The sequence below is a fragment of the Pseudophryne corroboree genome, chromosome 2 (assembly GCF_028390025.1).
Source record: "Pseudophryne corroboree isolate aPseCor3 chromosome 2, aPseCor3.hap2, whole genome shotgun sequence".
Lineage (NCBI taxonomy): Eukaryota > Metazoa > Chordata > Amphibia > Anura > Myobatrachidae > Pseudophryne > Pseudophryne corroboree.
Window position 1 is genome coordinate 1521742 of NC_086445.1, and position 12457 is coordinate 1534198.

At 50.2% G+C, this 12457-nt stretch overlaps 1 protein-coding gene across 2 annotated transcripts in view; it reads left to right on the top strand.

Moving 5' to 3' along the window:
* DNHD1 (dynein heavy chain domain 1) overlaps nt 1–12457 on the top strand; it is a 392142-nt gene that overhangs the window by 252104 nt on the left and 127581 nt on the right. For both annotated transcript variants that reach the window (XM_063950780.1, XM_063950781.1), the window contains exons 28-29: nt 1200–1302; nt 3882–4031. In XM_063950780.1, coding sequence (XP_063806850.1) covers nt 1200–1302; nt 3882–4031 — 253 coding nt within the window. The remainder of the gene's footprint in view (nt 1–1199; nt 1303–3881; nt 4032–12457) is intronic.

Genomic DNA, 12457 nt, shown 5'->3' on the forward strand with positions numbered 1-12457 from the left:
CTATATAACTCTCAGTCTGTGGCTTCCTGCTGCCTCCATTCCCCTCCTCACATCATGTCACTGCCCCTGTCACATGCAGCCCTGTCCTCACTGACACATCACATCTCCTGATATACTCTGTGCTGCTGGGGACCCTGCTCCTCCCACTATATAACTCTCAGTCTGTGGCTTCCTGCTGCCTCCATTCCTCTCCTCACATCATGTCACTGCCCCTGTCACATGCAGCCCTGTCCTCACTGACACATCACTCATCTCCTAATATACTCTGTGCTGCTGGGGACCCTGCTCCTCCTACTATATAACTCTCAGTCTGTGGCTTCCTGCTGCCTCCATTCCCCTCCTCACATCATTGTCACTGCCCCTGTCACATGCAGCCCTGTCTTCACTGACACATCACTCATCTCCTGACATACTCTGTGCTGCTGGGGACCCTGCTCCTCCCACTATATAACTCTCTGTGGCTTCCTGCTGCCTCCATTCCCCTCCTCACATCATGTCACTGCCCCTGTCACATGCAGCCCTGTCCTCACTGACACATCACTCATCTCCTGATATACTCTGTGCTGCTGGGGACCCTGCTCCTCCCACTATATAACTCTCAGTCTGTGGTTTCCTGCTGCCCCCATTCCCCTCCTCATGTCATGTCACTGCCCCTGTCACATGCAGCCCTGTCCTCACTGACACATCACTCATCTCCTGATATACTCTGTGCTGCTGGGGACCCTGCTCCTCCCACTATATAACTCTCAGTCTGTGGCTTCCTGCTGCCTCCATTCTCCTCCTCACATCATGTCACTGCCCCTGTCACATGCAGTCCTGTCCTCACTGACACATCACTCATCTCCTGATATACTCTGTGCTGCTGGGGACCCTGCTCCTCCCACTATATAACTCTCACTCTGTGGCTTCCTGCTGCCTCCATTCCCCTCCTCACATCATGTCACTGCCCCTGTCACATGCAGCCCTGTCCTCACTGACACATCACTCATCTCCTGATATACTCTGTGCTGCTGGGGACCCTGCTCCTCCCACTATATAACTCTCAGTATGTGGCGTCCTGCTGCCCCCATTCCCCTCCTCACATCATGTCACTGCCCCTGTCACATGCAGCCCTGTCCTCACTGACACATCACTCATCTCCTGATATACTCTGTGCTGCTGGGGGATACTGATATTTCTGTGGTTGCATTTCCCTGCAGAGTGCGGCGTGCGCTGTCCCGGCTGGAGGAGGTGTTTGCAGAACAGGAGCGGTGTACACAGACGATGGAGGCTCTCTCCCAATGTCTGCTGGAGGCCCAAAAGGTGCGACGCCGGGTATTACGCTGGCAGCGGCGTGCCATAGAAGATTAGTAATTAGACAATCATTAGGTTAACCTCGTATGGTCAACATGAATTTTGTCAACGGGGTCAAAAGGTCGTCCTGGAAGAGGTAGACTGTAGAAAAGGTCAACAGGGTGAGGCAAGTTTTAAAAATTTTTGGGTGTCATTTTGTGTTTCATCATCATGTGACAACAGTTATTACAGACGTATACGCTCGCCATGCTACGGGCAAGGTCACTATTCCCAATCGTAGTCCATGCGGAGAGAAATCAGGCAAAAGTTTCAAAATTTGTGAAAACATTTGTTTCGACGATCGATTGTCATGTTGACCTTATTTTGTACCTATTGACTTTAAGCACTGTCCACCTTTTACCTGTCAACCTCTTAACCATGTGACCTTTACACCATGTCAGACTAATGCTTGTCGACCTGTGGATTGTCTAGATAATATCAATCTTTTGGAACCTACCACCAAGTGCAGGTAGTTACTTTAAGGCCACAGGGGGTATATTTACTATCGTTCAACTTGGGATTCATTTTTATGAATCTTAAAAATCAACTGAAATCAATTCTATCAACACTGAATAATCCCTTAAAAAAATCCCTCATTCACTAAAAATCGATATTGATTCATGTTTAGAAGGAATTTTGTGTTGAGGTTTTGAAATCCCTTCCAAGATCGAACCTCCAATCCCCAGGAAATTCCTCATTGCTTCCTGTTGGTCCAAATATATCACATGCACACTAATTAAAGGGGAAGCTCTCTCTTTACACTGCTGTATACATGAAAACCTAGCTGATGATTCAAATTTTGCATTTTTTTTTTGTCTTGTTTTTTAAATACTTACAGCTGAAATAGTTGGCAATAAGATTAGTCCTACTCTGTCTTCCTGCCTGCCTTCCACTTTCTGCACACACATAGTCAGTTGTTGGTAACAAACACTCTGCCTGCTCCCTGTTTATTGCATAATCTGGAGTGGTTTATTTAATGTGCGATTATGTAGTAGACAGCAGCAGAGCACAATATCGGACACTTTTGCTAAATTATATAATATGCCTCCCAAACTATCTATTTTTAATTCACCAAAGGTGCATTCTGTCATGGATTTCGGTGGCTATATGTGCCTCTTTATACTTATGTTAAGCAGGAGTTTGATGATTTGACAATGGAGTCAGAAGCCAGGAGCGACAGCCATAGCCTGTATCACCCGTTGCGGTGGTGGTGGTGGTGGGGGGAATGTGAATTAGAACAATATAGTAACAACTACTATCAGCTGCTTCATTAACACATATAGGTAGCTTACCCAACAATCATCCCTCTGGCATTTGACTCACCTCAAATGTTGCAGTCAAGGATGATTTGCTGAGGATGTAGGCATCATGGCAAAAACCAGGATAGACACTCAAGAATTTAAGTTTCATTATATAACCCGACAAAAGTCTCAGCTATTGTGCTATGCTGCTATCTATTGCACATTCATGGACTAGGTATGGTGCCCATTGGTATAATAATGTGCAGTATTCAATTTATGAATCTGCTGATGGTGCTGTGATAAATGCTCCTGGGTTTTCTCAGTCAGGTGGTGATATGCATACTGCAGGTAGGTGCACAACATACCAGAACCTTGGACAGCCATTATTCCCTGTCAGTATAATGGCGGCTTCTGGTGACCTGTCAGTATCATCATGGGGTCATCAGTTGACCTGTCAGATACATGGGGTCGTCAGGAGACATGTCAGAACCATAGGGATATCCAGTGACCTGTCAGAATCATGGATGCTTCCGGGGACCTGTCAGTATCATGGGGGTATCTGGTGTCCTATCAGAATAATGGGGGCTTCTGGTCACCTGTGAGAATCGGGGGGACAGCCGATGACCTGTGTCTCTAACTCTGGAGAGTGAAGGCTGAGCAGGGACTAGAGGGAGTGGATACTGCAGTGGTGACTGGGTGGTGTCTTGGCGTTCCTGGGTGGTGACTGGGCATTCCTGGGTGGTGACTGGACGTTCCTTGGTGGGGACTGGGCATTCCTGGGTTGTGATTGGACATTCCAGAGTGTTAACTGGGCGGTTACTGGGTGTCTCTGGGTGGTGACTGGGCATTCCTGAGTGGTTACTGGGCATTCCTGAGTGGTGACTGGGCGTTCCTGAGTGGTTACTGGGCATTCCTGAGTGGTGACTGGGCATTCCTGAGTAGTGAATGAATGGTGGCAAAATGCAAAAATGGTCAGTTTAATAGTGTGAGTGCTGTGGGCGTGGCAGGCATAGTGTGAGCGCTGTGGGTGTGGTAGGCATAGTGTGAGCGCTGTGGGCGTGGCAGGCATAGAAGGCCATGGTCAGATGGAGACACTATACCTGCCTTAGGGCTGCTACAAGTTTCTATGGTGTGACCAATGGTGGCGTCTGAGAATGCAGAAAGCGGACACTGGCTTTACTAGGAGGTGTTTCAGTCTTTGCACACTCATCAGGGATGGAGGTTAGTCGTGCAGGTGGGCGACTGCCAATAGCCACTGCTGCGTGTGCGTCTTCATCCCTCTCAGAATCAGGCCTCTGTTACTTACAGGAGACAGAGAGATGGACAGAACAACATGAGGGGACACAGGCAGCGGAGAGGCGGCTGGCGGAGCAGAGGGAAGGGCTGGAACAGGCCAGAGATGAACTGATGCAGCAAGTCAACCGCTTACAGACTCAGCGCACTCACAGCCGGGAACAGGTGACGAGATGCAGTGTCTGTGGCCATCAGTGTACCCCTCATCCAGTGCCCCAACATCAGTGTCTGTGACCTCACATATCAGTGTACCCCTCATCCAGACCCCAACATCAGTGTCTGTGACCTCACATACCAGTGTACCCCTCATCCAGACCCTGACATCAGTGTCTGTGACCTCACATATCAGTGTACCCCTCATCCAGACCCCAACATCAGTGTCTGTGACCTCACATACCAGTGTACCCCTCATCCAGACCCCAACATCAGTGTCTGTGACCTCACATACCAGTGTACCCCTCATCCAGACCCCAACATCAGTGTCTGTGACCTCACATACCAGTGTACCCCTCATCCAGACCCCAACATCAGTGTCTGTGACCTCACATACCAGTGTACCCCTCATCCAGACCCCGACATCAGTGTCTGTGACCTCACATACCAGTGTACCCCTCATCCAGACCCTGACATCAGTGTCTGTGACCTCACATATCAGTGTACCCCTCATCCAGTGCCCCAACATCAGTGTCTGTGTCCTCACATATCAGTGTACCCCTCATCCAGTGCCCCAACATCAGTGTCTGTGACCTCACATATCAGTGTACCCCTCATCCAGTGCCCCAACATCAGTGTCTGTGACCTCACATATCAGTGTACCCCTCATCCAGTGCCCCAACATCAGTGTCTGTGACCTCACATATCACTGTACCCCTCATCCAGTGCCCCAACATCAGTGTCTGTGACCTCACATATCAGTGTACCCCTCATCCAGACCCCAACATCAGTGTCTGTGACCTCACATATCAGTGTACCCCTCATCCAGTGCCCCAACATCAGTGTCTGTGACCTCACATATCAGTGTACCCCTCATCCAGTGCCCCAACATCAGTGTCTGTGACCTCACATATCACTGTACCCCTCATCCAGTGCCCCAACATCAGTGTCTGTGACCTCACATATCAATGTACCCCTCATCCAGTGTCCCAACATAAGTGTCTGTGACCTCACGTATCAGTGTACCCCTCATCCAGACCCCAACATCAGTGTCTGTGACCTCACGTATCAGTGTACCCCTCATCCAGACCCCAACATCAGTGTCTGTGACCTCACGTATCAGTGTACCCCTCATCCAGACCCCAACATCAGTGTCTGTGACCTCACATATCACTGTACCCCTCATCCAGTGCCCCAACATCAGTGTCTGTGACCTCACATATCAGTGTACCCCTCATACAGACCCCAACAGAAGTCTGTGAGCTCACATATCAGTGTACCCCTCATCCAGTGCCCCAACATCAGTGTCTGACCTCACATATCAGTGTACCCCTCAACCAGTGCCCCAACATCAGTGTCTGACCTCACATATCAGTGTACCCCTCATCCAGACCCCAACATCAGTGTCTGTGACCTCACATATCAGTGTACCCCTCATCCAGACCCTGACATCAGTCTCTGTGACCTCACATATCAGTGTACCCCTCATACAGAGCCCCAACATCAGTGTCTGTGACCTTACATATCAGTGTACCCCTCATCCAGTGCCCCAACATCAGTGTCTCTGATCTCACATATAAGTGTACCCCTCATACAGAGCCCCAACATCAGTGTCTGTGACCTCACATATCAGTGTACCCCTCATCCAGACCCCAACATCAGTGTCTGTGACGTCACATATCAGTGTACCCCTCATCCAGACCCCAACATCAGTGTCTGTGACCTCACATATCAGTGCACCCCTCATCCAGTGCCCCAACATCAGTGTCTGTGACCTCACATATCAATGTACCCCTCATCCAGTGTCCCAACATAAGTGTCTGTGACCTCACATATCAGTGTACCCCTCATCCAGTCCCCAACATCAGTATCTGTGACCTCACATATCAGTGTACCCCTCATCCAGTGCCCCAACAACAGTGTCTGTGACCTCACATATCAGTGTACCCCTCATCCAGTGCACCAACATCAGTGTCTGTGACCTCACGTGTCAGTGTACCCCTCATCCAGACCCCAACATCAGTGTCTGTGACCTCACATATCAGTGTACCCCTCATCCAGACCCCAACATCAGTGTCTGTGACCTCACATATCAGTGTACCCCTCATCCAGACCCCAACATCAGTGTCTGTGACCTCACGTATCAGTGTACCCCTCATCCAGACCCCAACATCAGTGTCTGTGACCTCACATATCAGTGTACCCCTCATCCAGACCCCAACATCAGTGTCTGTGACCTCACGTATCAGTGTACCCCTCATCCAGACCCCAACATCAGTGTCTGTGACCTCACGTATCAGTGTACCCCTCATCCAGACCCCAACATCAGTGTCTGTGACCTCACATATCACTGTACCCCTCATCCAGTGCCCCAACATCAGTGTCTGTGACCTCACATATCAGTGTACCCCTCATACAGACCCCAACAGAAGTCTGTGAGCTCACATATCAGTGTACCCCTCATCCAGTGCCCCAACATCAGTGTCTGACCTCACATATCAGTGTACCCCTCAACCAGTGCCCCAACATCAGTGTCTGACCTCACATATCAGTGTACCCCTCATTCAGACCCCAACATAAGTGTCTGTGACCTCACATATCAGTGTATCCCTCATCCAGACCCTGACATCAGTCTCTGTGACCTCACATATCAGTGTACCCCTCATACAGAGCCCCAACATCAGTGTCTGTGACCTTACATATCAGTGTACCCCTCATCCAGTGCCCCAACATCAGTGTCTCTGATCTCACATATAAGTGTACCCCTCATACAGAGCCCAACATCAGTGTCTGTGTCCTCACATATCAGTGTACCCCTCATCCAGACCCCAACATCAGTGTCTGTGACGTCACATATCAGTGTACCCCTCATCCAGACCCCAACATCAGTGTCTGTGACCTCACATACCAGTGTACCCCTCATCCAGACCCCAACATCAGTGTCTGTGACGTCACATATCAGTGTACCCCTCATCCAGACCCCAACATCAGTGTCTGTGACGTCACATATCAGTGTACCCCTCATCCAGACCCCAACATCAGTGTCTGTGACGTCACATGTCAGTGTACCCCTCATCCAGACCCCAACATCAGTGTCTGTGACCTCACATATCAGTGTACCCCTCATCCAGTGCCCCAACATCAGTGTCTGTGACCTCACATATCAGTGTACCCCTCATCCAGACCCCAACATCAGTGTCTGTGACCTCACATATCAGTGTACCCCTCATACAGACCCCAACAGCAGTCTGTGAGCTCACATATCAGTGTACCCCTCATCCAGTGCCCCAACATCAGTGTCTGTGACCTCACGTATCGGTGTACCCCTCATCCAGACCCCAACATCAGTGTCTGTGACCTCACGTATCAGTGTACCCCTCATCCAGACCCCAACATCAGTGTCTGTGACCTCACATATCACTGTACCCCTCATCCAGTGCCCCAACATCAGTGTCTGTGACCTCACATATCAGTGTACCCCTCATACAGACCCCAACAGAAGTCTGTGAGCTCACATATCAGTGTACCCCTCATCCAGTGCCCCAACATCAGTGTCTGACCTCACATATCAGTGTACCCCTCAACCAGTGCCCCAACATCAGTGTCTGACCTCACATATCAGTGTACCCCTCATCCAGACCCCAACATAAGTGTCTGTGACCTCACATATCAGTGTACCCCTCATCCAGACCCTGACATCAGTCTCTGTGACCTCACATATCAGTGTACCCCTCATCCAGTGCCTCAACATCAGTGTCTGTGACCTCACATATCAGTGTACCCCTCATCCAGTGCCCCAACATCAGTGTCTCTGATCTCACATATAAGTGTACCCCTCATACAGAGCCCAACATCAGTGTCTGTGTCCTCACATATCAGTGTACCCCTCATCCAGACCCCAACATCAGTGTCTGTGACGTCACATATCAGTGTACCCCTCATCCAGACCCCAACATCAGTGTCTGTGACCTCACATACCAGTGTACCCCTCATCCAGACCCCAACATCAGTGTCTGTGACGTCACATATCAGTGTACCCCTCATCCAGACCCCAACATCAGTGTCTGTGACGTCACATATCAGTGTACCCCTCATCCAGACCCCAACATCAGTGTCTGTGACGTCACATATCAGTGTACCCCTCATCCAGACCCCAACATCAGTGTCTGTGACCTCACATATCAGTGTACCCCTCATCCAGTGCCCCAACATCAGTGTCTGTGACGTCACATATCAGTGTACCCCTCATCCAGACCCTAACATCAGTGTCTGTGACCTCACATATCAGTGTACCCCTCATCCAGTGCCCCAACATCAGTGTCTGTGACCTCACATATCAGTGTACCCCTCATCCAGTGCCCCAACATCAGTGTCTGTGACCTCACATATCAGTGTACCCCTCATCCAGTGCAACAACATCAGTGTCTGTGACCTCACATATCAGTGTACCCCCTTATACAGACCCCAACAGCAGTCTGTGAACTCACATATAAGTGTACCCCTCATCCAGACCCCAACATCAGTGTCTGTTACCTCACATATCAGTGTACCCCTCATCCAGACCCCAACATCAGTGTCTGTGACCTCACATATCAGTGTACCCCTCATCCAGACCCCAACATCAGTGTCTGTGACCTCACATACCAGTGTACCCCTCATCCAGACCCCAACATCAGTGTCTGTGACCTCACATACCAGTGTACCCCTCATCCAGACCCCAACATCAGTGTCTGTGACGTCACATATCAGTGTACCCCTCATCCAGACCCCAACATCAGTGTCTGTGACGTCACATATCAGTGTACCCCTCATCCAGACCCCAACATCAGTGTCTGTGACGTCACATGTCAGTGTACCCCTCATCCAGACCCCAACATCAGTGTCTGTGACCTCACATATCAGTGTACCCCTCATCCAGTGCCCCAACATCAGTGTCTGTGACCTCACATATCAGTGTACCCCTCATCCAGACCCCAACATCAGTGTCTGTGACCTCACATATCAGTGTACCCCTCATACAGACCCCAACAGCAGTCTGTGAGCTCACATATCAGTGTACCCCTCATCCAGTGCCCCAACATCAGTGTCTGTGACCTCACGTATCGGTGTACCCCTCATCCAGACCCCAACATCAGTGTCTGTGACCTCACGTATCAGTGTACCCCTCATCCAGACCCCAACATCAGTGTCTGTGACCTCACATATCACTGTACCCCTCATCCAGTGCCCCAACATCAGTGTCTGTGACCTCACATATCAGTGTACCCCTCATACAGACCCCAACAGAAGTCTGTGAGCTCACATATCAGTGTACCCCTCATCCAGTGCCCCAACATCAGTGTCTGACCTCACATATCAGTGTACCCCTCAACCAGTGCCCCAACATCAGTGTCTGACCTCACATATCAGTGTACCCCTCATCCAGACCCCAACATAAGTGTCTGTGACCTCACATATCAGTGTACCCCTCATCCAGACCCTGACATCAGTCTCTGTGACCTCACATATCAGTGTACCCCTCATCCAGTGCCTCAACATCAGTGTCTGTGACCTCACATATCAGTGTACCCCTCATCCAGTGCCCCAACATCAGTGTCTCTGATCTCACATATAAGTGTACCCCTCATACAGAGCCCAACATCAGTGTCTGTGTCCTCACATATCAGTGTACCCCTCATCCAGACCCCAACATCAGTGTCTGTGACGTCACATATCAGTGTACCCCTCATCCAGACCCCAACATCAGTGTCTGTGACCTCACATACCAGTGTACCCCTCATCCAGACCCCAACATCAGTGTCTGTGACGTCACATATCAGTGTACCCCTCATCCAGACCCCAACATCAGTGTCTGTGACGTCACATATCAGTGTACCCCTCATCCAGACCCCAACATCAGTGTCTGTGACGTCACATATCAGTGTACCCCTCATCCAGACCCCAACATCAGTGTCTGTGACCTCACATATCAGTGTACCCCTCATCCAGTGCCCCAACATCAGTGTCTGTGACGTCACATATCAGTGTACCCCTCATCCAGACCCTAACATCAGTGTCTGTGACCTCACATATCAGTGTACCCCTCATCCAGTGCCCCAACATCAGTGTCTGTGACCTCACATATCAGTGTACCCCTCATCCAGTGCCCCAACATCAGTGTCTGTGACCTCACATATCAGTGTACCCCTCATCCAGTGCAACAACATCAGTGTCTGTGACCTCACATATCAGTGTACCCCCTTATACAGACCCCAACAGCAGTCTGTGAACTCACATATAAGTGTACCCCTCATCCAGACCCCAACATCAGTGTCTGTTACCTCACATATCAGTGTACCCCTCATCCAGACCCCAACATCAGTGTCTGTGACCTCACATATCAGTGTACCCCTCATCCAGACCCCAACATCACTGTCTGTGACCTCACATATCAGTGTACCCCTCATCCAGTGCCCCAACATCAGTGTCTGTGACCTCACATATCAGTGTACCCCTCATCCTGACCCCAACATCAGTGTCTGTGACCTCACGTATCAGTGTACCCCTCATCCAGACCCCAACATCAGTGTCTGTGACCTCACGTATCAGTGTACCCCTCATCCAGACCCCAACATCAGTGTCTGTGACCTCACGTATCAGTGTACCCCTCATCCAGACCCCAACATCAGTGTCTGTGACCTCACATATCAGTGTACCCCTCATCCAGTGCCCCAACATCAGTGTCTGTGCTCTCACATATCAGTGTACCCCTCATCCAGTGCCCCAACATCAGTGTCTGTAACCTCACATATCAGTGTACCCCTCATCCAGACCCCAACATCAGTGTCTGTGACCTCACATATCAGTGTACCCCTCATCCACTACCCCAACATCAGTGTCTGTGACCTCACATATCAGTGTACCCCTCATCCAGTGCCCCAACATCAGTGTCTGTGACCTCACATATCAGTGTACCCCTCATCCAGACCCCAACATCAGTGTCTGTGACCTCACATATCAGTGTACTCCTTATCCAGACCCCAACATCAGTGTCTGTGACCTCACATATCAGTGTACCCCTCATCCAGTGCCCCAACATCAGTGTCTATGACCTCACGTATCAGTGTACCCCTCATCCAGTGCCGCAACATCAGTGTCTGTGACCTCACATAACAGTGTACCCCTCATCCAGACCCCAACATCAGTGTCTGTGATCTCGCATATCAGTGTACCCCTCATCCAGTGCCGCAACATCAGTGTCTGTGACCTCACATATCAGTGTACCCCTCATCCAGACCCCAACATCAGTGTCTGTGACCTCACATATCAGTGTACTCCTTATCCAGACCCCAACATCAGTGTCTGTGACCTCACATATCAGTGTACTCCTTATCCAGACCCCAACATCAGTGTCTGTGACCTCACATATCAGTGTACCCCTCATCCAGACCCCAACATCAATGTCTGTGACCTCACATATCTGTGTACCCCTCATACAGACCCCAACATCAGTGTCTGTGACCTCACATATCAGTGTACCCCTCATCCAGACCCCAACATCAGTGTCTGTGACCTCACATATCAGTGTACCCCTCATCCCGACCCCAACATCAGTGTCTGTGACCTCACATATCAGTATACTCCTCATCCAGTGCCCCAACATCAGTGTCTGTGAGCTCACATATCAGTGTACCCCTCATCCAGACCCCAACATCAGTGTCTGTGACCTCACGTATCAGTGTACCCCTCATCCAGACCCCAACATCAGTGTCTGTGACCTCACGTATCAGTGTACCCCTCATCCAGTGCCCCAACATTAGTGTCTGTGAGCTCACGTATCAGTGTACCCCTCATCCAGTCCCCAACATCAGTGTCTGTGACCTTGCATATCAGTGTACCCCTCATCCAGTGCAACAACATCAGTGTCTGTGACCTCACATATCAGTGTACCCCTCATCCAGTGCCGCAACATCAGTGTCTGTGAGCTCACATATCAGTGTACCCCTCATCCAGACCCCAACATCAGTGTCTGTGACCTCACATATCAGTGTACCCCTCATCCAGACCCCAACATCAGTGTCTGTGACCTCACATATCAGTGTACCCCTCATCCAGTGCCCCAACATCAGTGTCTGTGATCTCACATATCAGTGTACCCCTCATCCAGTGCCCCAACATCAGTGTCTGTGATCTCACATATCAGTGTACCCCTCATCCAGTGCCCCAACATCAGTGTCTGTAACCTCACATATCAGTGTACCCCTCATCCAGTGCCCCAACATCAGTGTCTGTGACCTCACGTATCAGTGTACCCCTCATCCAGACCCCAACATCAGTGTCTGTGACCTCACGTATCAGTGTACCCCTCATCCAGACCCCAACATCAGTATCTGTGACCTCACATATCAGTGTACCCCTCATCCAGTGCCCCAACAACAGTGTCTGTGACCTCACGTATC